General features: G+C 40.4%; 1 protein-coding gene across 1 annotated transcript in view; it reads right to left on the bottom strand.

Annotated features, from left to right (window-relative positions):
* Positions 1–22,289, bottom strand: part of LOC120931996 — a 91,664-nt gene extending 69,375 nt beyond the window's left edge. Inside the window, exons 1-2 of the mRNA XM_040344044.1 lie at positions 21,719–22,289; positions 21,565–21,624 (exon numbers count right to left, since the gene is read on the bottom strand). Coding sequence (XP_040199978.1) covers positions 21,565–21,624; positions 21,719–21,841 — 183 coding nt within the window. The 5' untranslated portion in view covers positions 21,842–22,289. The remainder of the gene's footprint in view (positions 1–21,564; positions 21,625–21,718) is intronic.
* Positions 22,290–22,764: the final 475 nt, after the last annotated feature.

Here is a 22,764-nt window from a genome sequence, read left to right as displayed (position 1 = left end):
TGAGCGTAACCAAGAGTCCACCAAGAGGTGCCGGAGGTGACATCGGCGAACGCACTCTTTCATTTTACATGCCTGATTTTATCACAGCTATGTGAGTACCCTAGTGTATTATTTTGTTGATAAACCTTTTTAAAACAATACTGCACTATTGGCACTTTATCTCCCTGGGTGCGAGTCACTGTCATTTCTCGGACGTGACTACCGAGAGGGATCTATCTCTTCAATTACAGTCCATCTGGATAACATCCTATGCGGACACGACCAGAAAGTGTATTTGGGCTGATATGCTGTTACCTTACAGCAGTAAGGTAAGGGGACATCCTCACTTGGTTTGAAGAGAACACCGGAAACCTTTACGTTATTTTGGCATCTACACCTGCACTTTTATTTTTGGATTTTTCCTTCGTTATGCTTATAGGCTTTTTGTTGCATGGACATTTAACTTAGCCTTATTTCAGTCACTGTTGTGTGTTGTGTTATGCACGCTGTACACCCCATTGGTTAACAGTACACCAATTATTATTGTATTACACTGTATGATACTAGCACTGTCACGTTTTATTACCCTACTTTTGTCAGCTGGATTAGCTGCACTGTAGCACGTTAATTTTGATGTCAATATTTTTTCACATTGTCATTTTGATCACTAGTCAGACTGTATCTTTTTACATATAAGGATTTGCTACACTTCCTCTACACTTGAACCCCATTCCCTATTTACAGCTCAGCACTACCCTTTTCTTTATATATATTATGGTCTGATACACCTTTCAGTGCCGCAGCCGTACCCCCTTTCTTTTTCCCCATCCCCCACTTCTTGGTAGTGTGGTAATACTCACTCCCTCACATAATTGGCCAAAGCCAACCTGGCTTTACTTTCACTAGCCACACAAACTGCAAGTATCAGTAAAAAATACAGCACAGAATATAGTATTGTACATGCAGTAATATCAGAGTAATGTCCTCCAGCAGCATAGTTCAACTTCTGATTCAAAAGTGTTCCTTAAATTTTTTTTGAGCAGTGTATTTTTCCTAATGTGGCACCTTCTCTCCAACAGTGCAGTGTTTTAGAGGTCCCCGTCAGCCTCTGAAATCTTAGGTCGGTTGACTTCCAGGTACCAAACTTTGGCCATGTACAGGGTGTACAGACAGGAAAGAAACTTTAATGTAGAAGAGACATAGTGGGGTTTATTTACTAAAGCTGGAGAGTGCAGAATCAGGCTCTTCTGCATTGAAAGAATTAATTTTTTTGTTTATTTTTATTTTTACCTAAAGTTAGGAAAAAAATTAAACAACTATTAAAGAAAAGCAAAGAAACAGCCCAAAAGAACAAAAAAGGGGGAACAGCAACAACATAGCAACCACACCTGCCAGTGACACAAACAAAAAATGACTGTTGGGTCTTAGGAAATCACTATGAATGCAGGTTGACTCAGGCCTCGTACACACGACAGAGTTTCTCGGCAGAATTCACAGAGAAACTCGGTCAAAACCCGGATTCTGCCGAGAAACTCTGTCGTCTGTACACTTTTGGCTCGATGGAGCCGCCGAGGAGCTCGTCGAGAAAATAGAGAACATGTTCTCTATTTTCTCGTTGTTCTATGGGAGAAGGCGGCCCGCCGAGCTCCTCGGCGGCTTCATCCCAGAACTTGACGAGGAACTCGACGTGTTTGGCACGTCGAGTTCCTCGGCCGTGTGTACGGGGCCTCACATTTCACTTTCACTAGCCACACAAACTGCAAGTATCAGTAAAAAATACAGCACAGACTATAGTATTGTACATGCAGTAATATCAGAGGATTGTCCTCCAGCAGCATAGTTCCATTCTTCATGCCATCCCCAAATCAATGGGCACCAAATAAGATATAATACAACAATGTCCTCCAGTAACATTGCCCTAATCCTGTTGTCATTACTAGGTTAACAGTCACCTAGCATGATGTACAGACTTGCCTTTCAGAAGTTGACAACCAGGAGTCTTTTTACATTCAATATACAGGTATACGTGTTGAATTTATCAAAGTAAGAACAACAGATGTAAACATATAAGGAATGTAAACATGGAGCCTTTTTAACGCAAGCATACCACTATTTCATAAATGAAAACCAAAAATACAAACATTGGGCCAGATTCACAAAAGAGATACGACGGCGTATCTCCTGATACGCCGTCGTATCTCTGTGATCTGCCCGTCTTAACTATGCGGCTGATTCATAGAATCAGTTGCGCATAGCTAGCCCTAAGATCGGACAGGTGTAATTGACTTACACTGTCGGATCTTAAGGATGCAATTCTATGCCGGCCGCTAGGTGGCGAGGCCATTGTGGTTGGCGTAGAATATGCAAATTACTAGTTATGGCGATCCACGAACGTCCGCGTTACCTGTCGCTCTAACTTTATGTCGTTTCCGTCGAGATAGACGTCGTAAAATTAGGGCTGAGCCCTAGTTGTTCTAAGCCATGTTAAGTATGGCCATCGTTCCCGCGTCGAAATGTGAAAAATCACGTCGTTTGCGTAAGTCGTAAATGAATGGCGCTGGACGCCATTTACGTTAACGTCTAAACAAATGCCGTCCGTGCGACGTCATTTAGTGCAATGCACGTCGGGTAATTTTCCCGACGGAGCATGCGCAGTACGTTCGGCGCAGGAATATGCAAATGACTAGTTACGGCGATCCACGAACGTCCGCGTTACCCGTCGCTCTAACTTTATGTCGTTTCCGTCGAGATACACGTCGTAAAATTAGGGCTGAGCCCTAGTTGTTCTAAGCCATGTTAAGTATGGCCGTCGTTCCCGTGTCGAAATTTAAAAAATCACGTCGTTTGCGTAAGTCGTCCGTGAATGGCGCTGGACGCCATTTACGTTAACGTCTAAACAAATGACGTCCGTGCAACGTCATTTAGCACAATGCACGTTGGGTAATTTTCCCGACGGAGCATGCGCCTAATTTAAATGGTGCCCGCCCCATTTGAATTAGGCGGGCTTGCGCCAAGCAGATTTACGTTACACCGCCGCAAGTTTACAGGTAAGAGCTTTGTGAATCAGGCACTTACGCTGTAAACCTGCGGCGGTGTAACGTAAATCAGATACGTTACGCTGCCGTGGAGCAACGTAATTCTTTCAGAATCTGGCCCATAGTAATGGTAAAAATATTTATACCTTTTTTCCCTATAAGGTTTATTGTAGATACCATAACCAGGTGGCAAACAGAACTCAACACAAAGAAAAGTCATTTGTCATCAAACAGTACTGGGACCTACGTTGAAGTATCAACATTTCCAAAAAACTTGAGAGAAAACTTGTATTGATACATTTTGCATAGGCATTTAATTAATGTGTTACCAACCATTTGTGCTAACATGTCTCAAAGGAAGGTCATCCAAAAGTAAGAATACTGAAGAGGTTCACCAAAAGATGAAATGTAAAATTGATTTACAAAGGAGATTACAGGTCAAAAAAAGAACAGTTTGAAGAAGGATCCACTCATGTAATATATCATGGCAAAAACCTTCCACAATTTCTACTTCTGCAAAATCTGATTTATCAGTTTTGTCTTTGAGTGACAGAATCACCAGGTTCAGAGGAAACACTTGGTGTGGTGGCACAGGGAGACATGAGAGTGCGACTAATTCTGAATATAACAAACCTTCATGTTCAGATATGGCTCCGACAACTGCAGAAAATATTATTTTATATGCAGACATTATGTGAAAATTGTTGTATTTTTTAACCCCACAGAGTAAAAAAAAAAAAATTATTCAGAAATGATATACATGTGTGATCAAACCAAAAATGTGAAAATCCCCAAAATATGCAAAAGTCCCCAAAATAACTGCATATTAAATGGTAAAGTGCAAGTCCAATTCAATGAAAATGTAATCCAGACAAATGATCACAACGTGCAAGCAAATGTAAATATAGTCACTGTGTAGTGTACAAAACGACAAAGGGCATAAATACAAATCCCCCCCCCCCCCCGAAAAATCACTGAATCCAATAAAAATAGTGTGCAAAGAAGGCCTCCACTGTTATATTCCCCTTTGGGTACACCCTCACTATCTAAAAATTACCTCTACAACAGGTCATATTTGGTATAATTGTAAAGGCATAATTTTTTTTCTAAAATAACAAGCATGTCATATTTACCTGCTCTGTACAATGTTTTTTCACACAGCAGCCCCAATCCTCCACTTCTGTGGTTCCTTGCCGGTGGTCCTGGCTCCTCCTCCTCTCTGAGTGCCCCCATAGCAAGCCAATTACTATGGGTTCACTTGTGCGGGCACTATCCCCAGCCACACTGCGTGCTTCTATTGACACACACAGAACGGCTTGGCCCCACCCTCTGTTCTTTTCTCACAGGATTTTGTTGACAGCAGCAGGTGCCAATGGCTCCCGCTGCTGCCGAGCCTCCTGTGAGAGAGGAGAGAGCAGAGCAGCGCTGTTGTAGATAGGCACAGGACTAGATCAAAATCAGGTTCAGGTAAGTATATAGGTGGGGCTGGGGGGGAGGCTGACATTGAAGGGTTTTCCAGTTCTCATAAACATACAATGGGGTAGCACAACTTCAAAACGTTTAACCCTTTGTTAGCACACAGTTTTCAGATCTATTTTATAAATGATGAGATATCTGCCAGCACAGTCCAGACAGGGTTAATTATGGCAAACACATTTTTACCATGTTTAATTTCCTTTGCAACATTTAAATTTGTGGTTGATGCTTTTCTATAGCCAATATGTTTACATAGTTAGTCAGGTTGAAAAAAGACACAAGTCCATCCAGTTCAACCACAAAAAATAAAAAAAACAAAATAAAAAACACAGTAAAATCCTATACACCCAACTCCATACCCACAGTTGATCCAGAGGAAGGCAAAAAACCCCAGCAGAGCATGAGATCCAATTTGCTACAGCAGGGGAAAAAATTCCTTCCTGATCCCCCGAGAGGCAATCGGATTTACCCTGGATCAACTTTACCTACAAATCTTAGTACTCAGTTATATTCTGTACATTTAGGAAAGAATCCAGGCCTTTCTTAAAGCAATCTACTGAGCTGGCCAAAACCACCTCTGGAGGGAGTCTGTTCCACATTTTCACAGCTCTTACTGTGAAAAAACCTTTCCGTATTTGGAGGTGTTATAATAAAGTTAACTTTGTTGCTCTTACGTCAAACTGCAATACTGGAACTCTGCAGTTGAATGGGCTTGGCAAGTGGACACAAATATTTATAACTGAGTTGTTTCTAATTTTAGTGCAACCCTGTGTTGCGTCATGGTCTTGGCAAGTTAGCACTGTCAGGCCTAGTGAGAGTTTTGCTTTTCCTGTGGTAATGTTTTTCAGTGGTTCAAACTGTTGGAAGTTATTTCAAATCATTCGATTTTTCATAACTCTGGTAGTAGCTAAGCTATATCCTGTTGTAATTAGCTTGCGGTTAATTTTACATTTAATCAGGTTAAATAATTGTGACTTGTTTATATGTTGCTCATTGTACATGAGACTTGGCTATGAAAACTACTCTAATGACCCAGATAACAAGCAATTCAGCTGCAAGTTTGCTAGACTGGACAGACTTCATTCTGCTGTAAGTTCTGGTTTAGTTATGATGTGAAATTCTCATCCCACCACAGGGGTCACTGTGGCGGAATTATCATGCTGAAGAGCTCTTGCTGTAGACTCACCATTGCAACTTTGCTCTTGCTAGAGACTTTAAAGGGGTTGTAAAGGTTTGTGTTTTTTCACCTTATTGTACCTGGCAACTTACCTGAGCCCGTTTGTCTCCTCAGCGCGTCTCTGCCATTCTCCTCTCTACGGAGTCCCGGCTTTGATTGGATAGATTGATAGCAGCGCAGCCATTGACTCCTGCTGTTGTCAATCAAATCCAATGATGCGGGTGCCGGGGGCGGGGCCGAGACATACACTGGCTGTCATATGACTCAGGAGCTCGCCCGCAAGGTAACCCCCCTCGAGAGAGCGCTTCTCTAAGGGAGTTATCTAATGCAGGGAGGAGCCACCGAGGGACCCCAGAAGAGGATGTTCGGGGCCACTGTGCAAAAGGAGCTTCACAGTGGAGGTGAGTATGACCTGTTTGTTATTTTAGAAAAAAATCTAAAGGAACCTTTAGTATCACTTTAACCTTTCAGTGAAATAGTGCCTTTTTTTTTTTTACTTTTTTAGTGCAGGTTTACTTTACTGCCTCCCTCACCAGCGGAACATACTCTTATCCCCTTCCCATCTTTTATCTGCTACTTGGGTCAGCATCTTTCTCAAATAAATACATTTCTGTAACCACTTGACGTCCGCTCTAAAGCCGAAAGACAGCTACAGCGTGGACCTCAAATACAGAGAGGGCGTCCATGTTCACCCTCCCGTTCTCGCATCACCCGCACGCCCTGTGATCGCCGAGTGCTTCGCACTCAGCTGATCACAGAGCAGGGTAAAGAGCCAGTCACAGTGTACCCTTCACCACTTGGTCAGCCGATGACAACAGATCACGGAAGTAAACAGAAGCTGGTTACCGCTGGTTACCGCTGTCAGCGTGAAGAAAAGAATAAAGCCAGTATCTGGCTTCTGTTAGGGGGACATCGGTCCCATAAGTGCCAACCAGTGCTGCTAATCAGTACCCTCCAGTGGTGCTAATCAGTGCCACCTATCAGTGCCCACCAGTGCTGCCAATCAGTGCCTCGTCATCAGTGCCTCCTGATCAGTGCACACCAGTGCCACCTCTCAGTGCCCATCAGTGCCACCTATTAGTGCCCATCAGTGCAGCCTATCAATGCCACCTATCAGTGTCCATCAGTGCCTATCAGTGCCACCTCTCAGTGCCCATCAGTGGCATCCATTAGTGCAGCCTCATTAGTGTCTCCTGATTAGTGCCCAACAGTGCCGCCTCATCAGTGCCCATCAGAGCAACCTATCGGTGCTCATCAGTGCCTCCTGTTAGTGCCTATCAGTGCCGCATCATCAGTGCCCATCAGTGCAGCCTATCAGTGTCCATAAGTGCAACCTCATCAGTGCACATCAGTGAAGGAGAAAAATTACCTGTTTGCAAAATGTTATAACAAAATATGAAAAACGTTTTGCCTTTTTTTTTAACATCTTTTTTTTGTTTGTTTAGCAAAAAATAAAAAATACAGTGGTGATTAAATACCACCAAAAGAAATCTCTATTTTTGTGACAAAAATTATAAAAATTTCATTTGGGTACAGTGTTGCATGACCGCGCAATTGTCATTCAGGCTGGGTCCACACTATTGCCAATCTCCCCTTTTTTGCATAGCAGGAGATTGTGACCGGCTCTCTATGGAGCCAGTTCACACATCTCTGCAGAGACTCCGGTGCAAATTGCACAGGAGCCCTGGGCATCTTTGGGTCCATTTCATCACAAAATTCAGGCTGAAATCGGAACCCCGAAACAGTGAATAGCGACGCATCGGACTTGTGCTGTGAGCCGCTCCATGCTGTGGTTTGAACCCAACCTCAAAGTGTGAGGAACGCTGAAAGCTGGAAATGGGCCTGGTCAGGAAGGGGGTATAATATAAGTGTCCAGCAAGTACGTCGTTAAGGTAATGAGGAGCATGACTCACAACAACCTTTCCTGCCATGATGTAACAGTGCTGAATATTGGTGGTTGGTCAATCAAATGCCCTCCATTGTCATATATGGTTTGGGAGAGAGTACTGTGTTAATAGCAACTTTCAAACTGTGGCTTGTGGTTTATTACAGGTACTTATATAGAACCATCAATTTTCATATATTGTAGCATATATTATATCTTCACATCAGTCATTGCCCTCTAGGAATTTACAATCTAAGGTCCCTAACTGGCATTAACACATGCTGGGGCCAATTTAGATATGAGCCAATGAACCTACCAGAGTGTGGGCAGAAACTCTGTGCAGGTATTGCAGTGGTTGGGATTCAAACCATGAACCATGAACCATGAACAGTGCTGCTAAGTGATTGCTCCTTAGTTCACAGTAGCTGAATTGAAGGTTAATTGTTAACAGTATCTGCAGTTGGGGAGCTGCCAAGTTAGATCACTAAAGCTGGATTACATCTGTTTGTGCTATGTGCCTGCCATATGATGATGGGAGAAATGAGAGCTCAAACTAATGTTTTATTCCGGAACTATCATTAGGAAACAGCGAACAACTGCAAGATGCACATATTGTGTGCTGCATTCTTGTAATAACATGAGCGTTTTCTGCCTCATCAAATTTTTCTAAAGTTTCACGAAAGATACATCCGATGCTTGAAATCAGGTACAACAAATTTTTTTTATAATTTGTTATTCAATTTTTTAAACATATTTTTTTATTTTTCTTACTTTTAAAAAAAAATGTACTCTCTTTTTTTACATCATGTCATTAGAGTTGCTCAGTGACATCATAATGACACAGTACTACTTTGGAGGTGGTTAGGGATTTTTTTTTCATTTTTTTACTGTTATTGCTTATACATTAAAGATCATGGTATAACCAATAGTTTTGTGAACCATTCGTGAATAGCTTGCTTATGGTTGTGATCTGTGATTGGTGTAGTATATTGTAAGTGTAAATATATATATATATATATATATATATATATATATATATATATATATATATATATATAAACACCGAAAGTTTTTTAGCTGTTAAATTCATTAATTTATCATAATTATGAAAGCACAAGTCTATAATATAACACACCTTATTGCATGAATTGAAGCAACCTACGTGCATAATATATATAGGATATATACAGTATATGCTGGATGGATTAATTGCCTCTATACTTGTCATGACAGAAAGAAGCGAATGCCCCGTACACACGAGTGGGATTTCCTAACGGGTTTTCCCAACGGAATTCCACTCAAGATGTCTTGCATACACACGGACACACCAAATTCCGACTGCAGCCGAAAACACGGTGATGTACAACACTACGACGAGCCTAGAATAATGAAGTTCAATGCTTCCGAGCATGCGTCAAATTATTTACGAGCATGTATGTTTTTTTCTCCGTCGGAATTCCATACAGACGAACGGAATTTCCAATTCCAAATTCCAAAAAGAACATGTTCTCTTTCTAAGTCCGTCGGAAATTTCCGAAGGAAAAGTCTGATGGGGCATACACACGGTCGAAATATCCAATAAAAAAATTCCGTCTTACTTTTTCCATCGGAAATTCCGACCGTGTGTACGCGGCATAAATGTTTTGAATAGGAATCTGAGGGCCTCTGCTCATTGTAATACTTACAAATACTCTGCTGGATTTTTCAATCTTATGCAAGTACCTTTTGGACTGTTCTGGAATCCAATAAATGTTTCCCTCTGGTAGATAACCGCATTGCGGCGGAGATTCATTTTACAATAATAGTTATTATCACTCTTCATCATCCACTAATATTATATTTGTACTCCTATGATGGTCATTTCCTTTTGGGTAGGTCCAAGCAATATTCCACAGAGTAATTAAAACTTGGCATCATGATCTCTACCCATCCCCCTGATTATGCCCTTCACAGGGACCCCATTTATCTGAATGCCCTCTGTGTTCTCTAAAACTGCAAGTTCCATAGTATGATCTCCTTTGTCCTCTACACTTCTTTTATTTCGATCATATTCCTCCAATGGTAAGCATTTGAATCGTTTAACTTGACACTTCTCAACTCTGACGATTATGATGCAAATTAGTGATTAACTCTGATATCATCACACATGTTAAAGAGGAACTGCAGTCTGCTCACGTTATTTGTAATAAAAAACATATTTGCCAAACTGAAGCTTCCCTCCAACCATTTTGCATATTATTTTATATATACTGTGATTCTGTACTTGCCAAATATGCTGCAGAAATCTCCCTCCACTAAGTCTGGCTTCAACCATTTTAACCGTGGGCAGCTGAATCTGCTGCCTGTTCACTTCCTGGATTTACACAGACACACATACAGACAGACACACACACATACAGAAAGACAGACACACATACACACACCACTGCTTGTCTGAACATGTCTCCTCTCTCAATGAATACACATGGGTCTCTCTGCAGTCCCCTCCTGTCTCCTCCCTCATCCAGCCCTGCAGCGTTCCTGTGACTCATCCCTCCTCCACTCTCCTGCCCCTCCCCCTCCCTTGCTCGTGTTCCCTCAGATTAGGCAACCCGTCAGATTTCGTAACGGTAGTGACATTCAATGACGGCCATTTTGGTACACCCTGCACTCACCCACACTAAGCCTACAGTCTGAAGTCGGCAAACAGACATCTTTTTACACCCACCGAAATCTTGCATTTCACACTTATAATGTAGTGCATATTCAAACCTTAATACCATAAATAATAACATATTCGATTTTTCACTCCAGGAGTATATAACGAGTTTGGAAATTGTAGAGAAATGCTTAAATAATGCACTACAATTTAACTAAACCCATTAGATTTTAGTAGACTAAAATGATCTTAGTTGACTAAAGTGATTTTAGTCGACTTTAATGTACTGGAGATTTTTGTCTACTAAATACGACTAAAACTTAAACAATTGCAGATGATTAAAATGGGACTAAAATGGCATTTTAGCCAAAATGTCCAAGAGGCATTACCTGTCACCCAGAAGATCAAAGGGGCTACAAAACTGACCAATCACATTGCTTGATATTTTACTGAATGCGGAAAATGTGTATATTAGGGAAGGTTCTTTTGGCTAGGTTATGACAGGAGAAACTGGGTTCTCTGAAGGTGTCTGATTGTTGCATGAATATTCCAAGTACCCTGTTATCTACCCTGTTTGTACCTCTGTTGGTTGTTCTGAAGTCCAATAAATGCCTCTCTCTGGATAAACCAAGTTGAAAATTCCTTTTGGATTAGGAGAATTTACATTCCATATCAGCTAGCGTACTCTTGCCTCAAAACCAATAATAGCAATAAATATGACTCCTCATCTATATATTACAACAATTGGCTACAGCTAATCACATGGTACATGTAGCCAGGTACCAAGTAATTTCTGTGGGCTAATCACAGATCACAACAGTAAGCAAGCTGTTCATTAATGGAATGCCATTCATGACAGGTTGTTTACATTATTATCATGTGATCGCTATGATCAATCATAGCAATCACATGATATCTGGTTACCAATTACCTGTAACTGTAATCAACTGTGTTGTGTGGAGACAGCGGTCACAGGATGTGCGTTTCTAACCCATGGCAGGCACAACCACGCAAAATGATGTACATGTACATAATTGTACCACCCGGCAAATTAAAGTACTGTTGCGTGTCGGCAAGTGGTTAATGCAGTGCAATGAGTGGGCAGATATTTACAGCTTATTTATTAAGCAACAATTAGAAGAATAACGTGGAAAGCATGCTTTTTTAACCTGCAGGCAGATTGCCTAAAAATTTGGGTTTATGTTAGTTTAAGTTCAGACTCCTGGGATTTTTGGGCCTTGCCTTCCCATCCTGTGTTATACAAAGGGGGAAGGCTTGGTTTCGATGCCCCTGCCAATGCCCACTGCTGGCCGCAATTGACATGGGATACTTGTATTTGAAAGCAGTGAGGAGGAGCTGCCACCTCCTCTATCATTCTCCCCTGTTCTAACTACTTTAAGGACTTTTCACACCATCCTGCAGACACTTACCTCCCTCAAGGGTCAATACCAGCCCGTAGCAAAATCACCAGACGCCGCTGCAGTGATATTTTAACAATTATGTTGCGAGCCGCTATGGATACACTTTTCCATACATCCCAAAGGCTTTGCTTAATCAGAGGAAGAAAGACCGAAAATCTACAGTCAAGCCATATGGGAGAAACTAAGGATACCAGAGCAGAATTTTGTCATCAGAATGAGTTCATAGAGGCGGAGTACCACCGGCTTTATCGTGAACTTATTATTGGCCGGCACATATTCACGGACCAGGTCGAACTCGTATAGCACAGTTGCACCTAACCCATGGTGTGCCAAATTGGAAGGAAGCACCTGGTGTCAGGAGAGTGAACCTTGTATTTGAATCCAGCCTTCTGTGTGTGGTACCTACCAGCAATGAACTCATGTTTACTGTAAAATGTTGAAATGTTGTCACTTTAACATAAAGATGATATGTTTGCATCCCTGTTAATAATTGTGCACACTGTTGTTTTACCAGTATTGTCTGCAAGCCGTAATGGCTTGCAAAAACGAAAGGGGATGTTTTGGCAGGTTGCCTACAAAAGTGGAATTATGTTGCAGTGAGTTATGCCGCGTACACACGATCGGTTAAATCGGTTAAACCAATGAGAATGGTCTGATGGACCGTTTTCATCGGTCCAAACCGATCGTGTGTGGGCGCCATTGGTTAAATAACCATCTGTTAAAAATCCACGCATGCTCAGAATCAAGTCGACGCATGCTTGGAAGCATTGAACTTCGTTTTTTTCAGCACGTCGTTGTGTTTTACGTCACCGCGTTCTGGCACGATCGTTTATTTAACCGATGGTGTGTAGGCACGACTGACCATCAGTCAGCTTCATCGGTTAACCGGTCCATCAGACCATTCTCATCGATGAACCGATCGTGTGTACGTGGCATAAGTTAGCCTGCCAAGGCTGGGAAGTGGTTAAAGGAGTTCTCTAAGCTAAAACTTTTAACCCCCGCTGTGCCCGGGCTGTAAAACTATACAAAATAAACTTTCACTTACCTGCCTACGATCCCCCGTTGTTCCGATATCGCCGTCCCGTTCTCCGGTCCCGGTCTCTTCCACTTCCTGCGGGTCGGTGACTCACAGTGCGCTCAGCCTATCAGCGGCCGCGACGGGACATTGCTGCGGCCGCTGATAGGCTGAGCGCACTGTGAGTCACCGACCCGCAGGAAGTGGAACAGACCGGGACCGGAGAACGGGACGGCGATATCGGAACAACGGGGGATCGTAGGCAGGTAAGTGAAAGTTTATTTTGTATAGTTTTACAGCCCGGGCACAGCGGGGGTTAAAAGTGTTAGCTTGGGGAACTCCTTTAACTAGGTTCTGACTCCTTTCCTTAGCTTTTTGGGCCCTGCCTTCCCATATAAAAAGTGGGAAAGCTGGGCCCCAAGGCCCCCCCCCGCCCGTTCCCAGCTGCAATCGACATGGGATATCAAGAAGGACCGCTGCACCAAGATGTCCTACTGAACACCAGATTACGGAAGATGCTGCTAAGTGTCTGGACAATGCCAATTGTGGACTTGTCAAGGTACGCCTGGGCAGCTTTAGTTTAGGAAGTTAGAGTTTGGAAATATCTTTGCTATGAGAAGTTCTTAGTAAAAGTTTCTAAAACTTTCTAAGCCTGGTCTGAAGTTATTCAAGGGGTGCATGGTAGATTATGGTGTATCTTAAGAACATGGTCTGTAAAGCACCCCCACTCACATATGAACAAGGAGCAAAAGTGTCCGGTGAACCCAGCGATGTCTCAACAAAAAATCCCACAATCAATTTCAACAAACTATTATAAATGTCTCTTCATGCATAAAGCATTTTTTTTCCAAAACTCTGTTTGCTCACTATTGAATACGATTTTTCCCAGATGTCCTCACATACAGTATATCCCCAAACAAGAAAAAAACACTCATATAGTGTAGTGTGCTCTCAATCAATAAATAATAATAATAATATTTGCTTATTTATGCTCACATGTGTAAGTGACGCCATGCTATACAACACCACATGACTTGTATCTTCTTCATACCCCCATTTGCTTACATTCTTATCAGATTTAAAATCTTTAACATCCCAATAAAACCTTCTCTTACAGTCCCACTGTTAATCTTTAATAATCCTCATGCATAATTCCTCAAAAAAGTTCACACTAGTGTAATACGTTCATAAAACTTCAAAACACATACATGAATACTGTTTACATTTTATGTGCAAAACCTATCCCCTGTGATCATCCTCACCACGTGTCAGTCTGCATACCTGTTTTATCCTTTGCAGCATGCACAGGTCTCCAGCTGGTCATAGACAGTGTTCAGACATTTAGGTACAATCTATGATATGGAAGATTGCTCTGGGAACATGTATGCTTTGATCGTTAGAGTGGGAGCATGGCCACATACCAGCTTGGCAAGGAACAAGATGAGTGGTAAGCTGGCTGCTGTGAAAACTGTACAGAAGGAATCTGATGCTTGATATTTAACTGTGCATGGGGAGCGTCACAAGTGAGATCACCAAGAAGAAATTTGAGAAAGTTGTACAAGCACAATCACTGAACCCTTTGTTTGGAGTGTGGTAGAAAGTTCTCATGGTGAGGAGGATCTCAGGAGTTAGATTTTGCACAATTGAAAGCCCATAAAATGTGTGCACCGTTAATGTATGTGATTTAAAGGATTATGAACGTATTACACTGTTGTGAGTTTTTTTTATTTTTTTGGAGATTACATGTGAGGAATATTGAAGATTATTAGTGGGACTGTAAAAGGAGGTTTAATTGGGGTATAAATTATTAAAGATTATGAGTCTGGTAAGAAGGTAAGCAAATGAGGGTAAAAAGAAGACACAAGACATGTGGTGTTGTATGGCATGGTGTCACTTACACATGTGAGCACCATTAGTAATGTTTCATTGATTGAGAATATACTACACTATATGTTTTTTTTTTTGGGGGGGCGGATATATGTGGCGACAATAGGCGTGCACACAGGGTGTGCCAGGTTTGCCTGGGCACACCCTAATCACCCCATGTGGTGAATATTCCCCCTGTTTAGACCCCTGATATTTCACTCAATAATATATTTTTTCTCCTATAAAATTGTAAAAAAAAAACAATAAAAAAAAATTCATTAAAACTACTGGCACCATACACTGCCCTACTGACATGTCAGTAAATACAGTATACACGTGAACACACACGCATATGTGTTTGAGTTTTGGGGTGCACACCCTAATGCAATAGACTGTGCACACCTATGGTGGGGACATCCGAGAAAAATCTTATTCAACAGTGAAGACATAGAGTTATAAATAAAATAATGCTTTATTAGACGCAATTCAGTTCTGTGGGTCAGTCAATTTGGTAAGGAGCTGGTACATCATATGCACGAATTGACATTTATAATAGTTTGGTGGAATTGATTGTGGTATTTTTAATTGAGACAATGCTGGGCTCAAAAAAATAAATAAAGTTTATATCAAATGCGAATACTCTAAAAGAATGCAAAGATAGCAAAAGTTCCAGTCCAGGCAGTCCAGGCCCTACTGTTAGGCTAGTTTAGTAATGCAACAGGATAGGAATTGTATACAGATGATATAAGAAGAAAATCTTCTTTGGATTACAGACATATATAACAATCATGGCTTCCAAACAGTAGGAAAATATAAACAAAAACATAGCAGCCTATACAGGCCACATGTAGGGTTCAGGAAATATAAAACTTTACCACAATGATAGGGTAAATTAAGCAGGACACAGTGGGTATAGGGTGGAGATGTGCTTTAACCTGCTTCAAGGAATCTCTTTCTTTAAGAGTAGACTTTGGCAGACAAATCATTGGTTTGGAATTGACTGTGGCAAATACTGCAAGTATGCAGGAAGAATCTCAAGAAGTGTCATATGTCTGCAACACATTCAAGTATTGTTTGAGTTCTATGCATTTTTTTAAATATGATAACAGGTGCTAAATCTGCATATTTTTCAAATGGGTATCCTGGAGATATAAGATGCCTGCAATCCCTTGCTGCCAGCATTTTGATTTCCAATGTCTGACAGAAGGTGGACTTTACTGCAATGTCCCTAGGTCCCTAGGGGGTCCCTCTTGTCTGTTTTGTCTAAGGGCAAGGTGTATCTGATCAAACAGGAAAAAAGGGAGGTTGGGATTGTTCTTTGGAGAAAATATGGGTATCAAGCGAGGGGGGGGGGGAGCCCTGCTTATATATAATGATTTGATAATGTGCAAATTAAAACCCAAAAAATAATAATAAACTCTAATTGCATATTAAGTGATATGTGCTGACAAAAATTATGTGCATAGAAAAACTGTAAACCTGGAATTAATATAAAGTAACTTGTGCTGGCAAAAAAACACATTAACTATACCTTGTGCTAGTAAAAAGCATCTACTGAAACATTATGGTTAATATACTGTAAAGTGACGTGTGCTAGTAAAATTGATGGGTAAATGAATTCATTGGTTAATAAATAATATCAACTGTGCGTATATAAATCAATAAATGTCCATGTTCAAAAAAATCTCCAAAAGAGACATGGGCTTCATCCAAATAGTGACAGTCTGTGAAAATAATTTGTGCTGGCAGTAACTATTCTGTGCTCCCCTCCCCTCACCAGAGTGCTTCACCCCTGCACATGTCACTTTTGGAGATTTTTTTGAACATAGATTTTTTGATTTATATACGCACAGTTGATATTATTATTTAATAACCAATTAATTAATTTACCCATCAATTTTGCTAGCACACGTCACTTTATAATCATTTCAGGTTTACTGTTTTTCTATGCACATAATTTTTGTCAGTTTTTTTCCTATTTTAACTTATCAGATTTCACCTAGGTGAAAGCTTTCTATAGGTATGCAGCAGTTCACATTATCCCAAGCACGGAATTCTTTACTAATTTTATATCTGATCAAATTCTAGGCTTTCAATGGGTATTTTTATTGTTTGAACAGCGGAAGTGAGATCATCTATGGAATCTGAGAGACCTCTAAGGCCGCGTACACACGGTCGGTCCATCAGATGAGAGCGGTCCGAAGGACCGTTTTCATCGGTTAACCGATGAAGCGGACTGATGGTCTGATGTGCCTACACACCATCAGTTAAAAAAACGATCGAGTCCAACGCGGTGATGTAAAACACAACGATGTGCTGAGAAAAATGAAGTTCAATGCTTTTAAGCATGCGTCAACTTGTTTCTGAGCATGCGCGGGTTTTTAACCAATGCTTTTGCATACTAACCGTCAGTTTTGAGCTATCGGTTAGGTGTCCATCGGTTCAATTTTAAAGCAAGTTCTAAAATTTTTGACCGAAGGATAACTGACCGATGGGGCCCACACACAATCGGTTTGGACCGATGAAACTGACCTTCTGTCCGTTTTCATCGGTTTTGACTGACCGTGTGTACGCGGCCTTATTCTTAAATTTCCCCTTCTAACATTATTTTAATGATCTTCAATTTTAGTAAGGGTCAAGGAGAAATTATTACTTATTGGAGCCCATTTACTAAAGGCAAATGGGCTGTTCACTTTACAAGAAAAAGGTGCACCTTGCAAGACAATTTTTCCCAGAGTTTAGTGAATGTACTGAAATGTCACCTTTTAAGGAATACCCAATCATGTACAAGGAAAGTAAAACTGCATTTTTGCTTGCACATGGTTGAATAATGGATGTCAGAAGAGCTTTACCTCATATACTAAGTTCTGGGGAAAGTTTCCTTTCAAAGTGGACAGTCTTTAGTAAATAAACCCCAACATGTCCAAGTTTTTCTCTTGGGAATCCAGCACCACGATAACATTATCCAGTTTAGATTTCACTTTGTCTGTGCAGGCTCTTGGTTTATGGGTTTCATGTGTGAGGCTATATGTTAGTCTGTCTGTAGCGGCCTAAGGCTCAGCCTGTAGCATGGTCTGGAATTTGGATACCACAGCGGTGTCCCAGACCATCTCCCTTGCTTCTCTTGCATTGCCCAGTGAACAAGGCATGCTATCTAGGGAGGGAGTGTACACAACTTCAGTGAAGAGGTTTGGAGACAGGTATTCAGCCTCCTCTGGCTGCAATTTTGTCTGTGGAGTTTTTCCAGAATTTCTGGGTCCTTTAGCATCTGGCATTTCACTGTTGCATTGTTACTGGGGCCACAGGGAAGTGAGGAGTGAGAACAAGGTAGTGTGAGTAAAAGCTCCTAGTGGCCAGTTATAGCTCCAATGTGCGAAAGTCACTGAACTGATCTAGCTAGTGCCCATTTTGCTTGTCTGCTGACTAGCAACCCCCATTACATGAATATTGTCGAGGAACCAACATTTCCACCCCTTTGTATGCAGCATTGCCACAAATTTGCACTATTATGTGTTAAATACAATGAAAAATATAATTATTTTGTGACATGTTATGGTATCTAAAATAAATGCATAGTTATTGGATAAAAAGTGTAGTTGTCTCATGTGGAACAATTTGACTAATCGGCTAGGTGTGCCCCAAGATGTATGTTTTCCTGGTGTGCACCAGTGTCTCAGTTTTCCCCTGGATCACACAGTTTAATTCTGCAACTGGCTGAAACCCCACACATACACACTGACCAGCCACAAAATGTCTACAAAATTACAGTTGAATTTTGACTAATTTCCAATACTGAGAGCCTCTTTGACAAAACACATATACAGTAGTTGCTCCAAATATAGTTTGAACATTAACCTAATCTCTGTTGCATGAATGTACTGACATCAGTAAAATATAATGACTTGATGTTGCCTGAGGTGAAACTGACGCCAAAGAAGGCATGTCCTCTTGTCACTCTGCATTATTAAAGCTTTTAACATGTACTCTGCTACTGATGCTGTTAAGCTGAAATATTTTAAAAGGACAATTAAATATGACTTAAAAATTAAAATATATTATAGGGTAACTGAAATCGGTAGAGCAAATATAATATCCATTTAAAAGTTGTTACTTAAAGCCACACTTTTAAATGCACCAACATCAATCATGCAGCATTAAGAATTGATATGGCCTGAAGCTAAGCTGAAAACACAGGTATGTCCCCTTGCCACTTTGCTTTGATGAAGATTACAAAATGCAGTCTACGGCAGAAAAAAACATTCTGTATGCTGTGACCCTGGATTCCTTTCACCTATTAAGCTTTGTAAAAATAACTGTTAACAATGACCTGTCAATAAATAAAAAAATAAAAATAGTAATCTGTACATAAAACAGGTGTAACACTCCTCCCACCTAGGCAGCGTGGAATTTCCCTTAAGGCAGTGTGGCTATCATATTAACATCTTCTTGGCTTCTTGTGGAGTAAAGCAAACAGCTGAGTGGCAATCACTTTAGTCTTTTCAATATTTATTTGCACAATGAACCTGTAGAGGGAGGGCTAGGGGCACAAAATATCCAAAAATCGCAAAATATCCTAGACTTTTTTTTATAAAAAGAAAAAAAAAACGAATGGTGCTTTTATGTCTCTGTAGCAGCCTCCCAGAAGTAACAGAGTTAGTGGTTCCAGTACTAACATATCCACTAACAGCAACTACTGATGGCCCTAATTTGCTCAGTAGCATCCTCCCAATTATAATAGATCCTTTAGGAACAACATTTGTTAGCCCCATTCCTTTAACAGCAGCCTCTTAATAGGAATCTAACCCTATGCAAGCAGCCACAGATAGTGAGTAATGAGAGATCAGTAATGAGGTCTCCATACAATGTCTATCTGTCAACTCCCAAGTTCATGTGGACATTCTTCAGCGCAGTATACTCCTCTAAATGTAGAGGCTAGAAGAATGGACAGCCGCACTTCCAAAAAAAAACCTTAGGTTGTCTTTATTTTAAAACAGATGGCAAATGCACTACAAAGTACAGCAAAAAAATGGAGATAGCAGCCTACGCGTTTCACACTGCAATCAGTGCTTAATCATGGTTTAGCATACTCCTCTAAAGAGGCTCCAGACAGTCAGCCATCTTCCTGGTTCTCTTTCCTTGAACTATTACTAAAGGCAAAACTTTTTTTTTTTATTTATTTTTTCTACAGTAGAGATGGTATATAAGAGGTGTCAGTTTTTTTGTTTGCTGTCTGAGCTCCTGCTGTCTGAGATTCACCCTCTCTATTATTCCCGTTTACAATTATCATGGAAGGTGAACATAAAATAAAATAAAACATTTTGGGCTGTCCCCAGAAAAGTAATAGAGGGGAAATCTTACAATGGGGACACTAGTTCTGGTGACCTGGGTGCCCCCAAGGAATTCCCTTAATGTGCAGGGATTTCCTCCCACTTCCTGATTGGTTATGGGACAGGAAGTGAATAGAAATCTCTGCAATGGGACAACGATGGCAACAAAAAAAATCTGACGGGGTTATAACCCTCCCTTGCTTTATCCAAAATAAAAACAAATGTTTTGCCTATAGTTCTACTTTAACACAGAATTTCCTGGATTTTTTGGGCCTTGACTCAGGCCCCTGACAGGGGCTAAGACCTCCTCACTGTGGCATTCTGTCCAGCCATCAGCCCATAAGGGGTTTGAAAATACCCTTCTAGAAGTTTGCTCCAAATATTTAGCCACTTCCTTCAGCTCTCATCTCCGAAACAAAACATTCATTGATTGGCCAAAGCAATTTAATTTAAACACTCACAACCAAAATACATTGTTACTTCTCACACTAACTACTGGAGACAATTCCACAGCAGCAGGCAGAAATAGCCAATGTCCAAAGCTTTGGAAAAACCCTAAGCACAAAAAAACATAAACAAAACACAAGTTAGCTACAACCCAGCTGCAAATGCACTAAATTGAGCTAAGGACACTCCAACTTAAGGCAGGATCTCTAAACAGGTATAGTTAATAAGCATATAAAATACAGCACTTTGATATAGCTATCAATACACAAACAAAACCACACCTGAGACTAAACACTACAGGTGGATTGAGTGTTTCACCCCAGGCATCAGCAAAAGAAGACACATTCCATAGTCAGATCTGTTAAAAAGTATGTTTTAATAGCTGTTAAAAGCTTTGAAGTTTATTTTTTGATTTACTTGTATACTCTTTCTGAGCTACTTATTCTAGCCTTTAAGATTTCAGTAATAATGAATGGCTTTTTTTGGATAACCAGCCACAGACCTCCTTTTAAGTCCTCCCCACTTCTACCAGTATAACCTCAAAAAAAAGAAGAAGATATAAATGAAAAACACCAGAATTCATATTGTTCTGTTTCCTAGACATTGGCAATTTGTGAATAGCATTTAAGTACAACAAGCAATAGTGAGCCACAGAGTATGGAAGAAAGCACCAAAGAATCAATATTCATACAAATGAATGAAATATTTAAGTGGTTTCAATTAGTTAAACTGCTTTTTATTGTTTTTTATATGTATATAATAGAATGTATACCGTTCAGCTGGCACACGTGTACTAAGCAACTGCTCAGAAACAAGTGGAAGACACACTAACTGGGAACCAAGTATCTATATTACAATGCATATAGATAATACAAGCATTACATGCAAGTATTCATCTGACAAATTGCAACGTGTTCCCAGAAATGATATGCAAATTTATGGCAAGTATAGTGGTCATGCAACACCTTTGCTTGTCAATGTGAATCAGTTCTATTTATTTCCAATCACTTCTCAAAAATTTCAATGGGCACTGTATAATTCGCACATATTTAAACAGGCAATCCACAAAGTACCTTCACTTGATGTAGGGACTAGGGAGCATATCACAGAATCACATAAGTGCCTAAACGCTATAAAACACTAATTGTAATAGACATTTGCACACATCAGTAGTTGGGATGTGTAAGAAATACATTAAAACATTAGAAACAATAGCAGTCATGCCATATTGTGTTTCTCCATTATAAGAAATCACCTGTCTTTTCAATTGTGTTCACTTATTAGGAAATCGAACTTACACTGAGTTGATCAAAGTGGTTGTTGAAAATGAGGAGTCGCTTCGCTGGGGTAGGCATGACCTGAAAGCAAAAGTACACAATGTTAACCAAGTAACAAAATCTGCAAAAGAATACGAGAAGTGGAGGAATAAAGATGGAAGTTATTTTCACTTACCTTGATTTCAAAATTGAAAAGGTTATGACACGGTGCCCTTTTACTAACCATACAGTCGCTTACACCTTGCATGAAAGCCAGAGGCATCAGGAACAGGCAAGCACATGTAGCAGCCAATCTCATGTTCTAGAATCACAAGGTACGTGACATTCTGAAATGTAACAGCAAGGGAACAGTCACTCAGTTTGGTTAATTTTGCACTGTCCTTCCAACTTCTGTTCTTCAATGCTGTCCATTTAGTTGTTCTGTAGTTTTTATTTATTTTTTCCTTTATATCCTTTGCCAGGTTTGTTAAGCCATTCTAAGGTCAGACTTTCACCTTCTTATCGATCCTCAGTCTTGTCGCTTGCTGCTTTATTCTTGTACAGTTTGTAGATGTGAAGCAGGAATGCTTACAGGAACCGGAGAAACCGGAAGTATTTATATATGGTCCTAAGAGTGCAAGAATGTGGATTTGGCAAAACAATAAATCCTGTGATGACAAAGTATTTATTAATGAGCCTCTTTTCTGCTTGTATTAAGAACTTGTACAGCAGTTACAGAAACATCCGAAGGCTTGCAGCTGCTACTTGTGCTGATCATAAATGCCGGTCTTCTTTTTGTATTTGACTAGGAAAAGTCAAACACCCACAAAGAATCTGATAACTAGGTCAGATAACGACAATTCAGCTTCTGAATTTAATTGCACAAGTGCCTTTTAAGTCATCATTTATACAGAGTGAATGGAAATATTAGTTTTTTTTTTTAGCTACTGTTTCAGTTGAAATAAATTTGAAAAATAGAAAAATTAGGTCAAATAACAAATCTATATGACCTAAAAATATTTTATAATAGGACTAAAGAACAAACCATTCAATAAACCGCAAAGAAAATGCTTATGTAATTGAGAAGCATTTAACACCCCTTTCACGCATGGGTGTTTTTCAGGCGCTTTGGCGTTACAAAAAAAGCGCCTGAAAGAAGCCTCATCTGCAATCCCAATGTGAAAGCCTGAGTGCTTTCAGAGCCGTTTCACACTGCCAGCACCCGAAAAACGCTGGTAAAGC

The sequence above is a fragment of the Rana temporaria genome, chromosome 3 (genome assembly GCF_905171775.1).
Source record: "Rana temporaria chromosome 3, aRanTem1.1, whole genome shotgun sequence".
In the NCBI taxonomy this organism is placed as follows: Eukaryota; Metazoa; Chordata; class Amphibia; order Anura; family Ranidae; genus Rana; species Rana temporaria.
The sequence above is the reverse complement of the archived record's forward strand: the minus strand, read 5'-3'. Positions and strand labels throughout refer to the sequence as shown.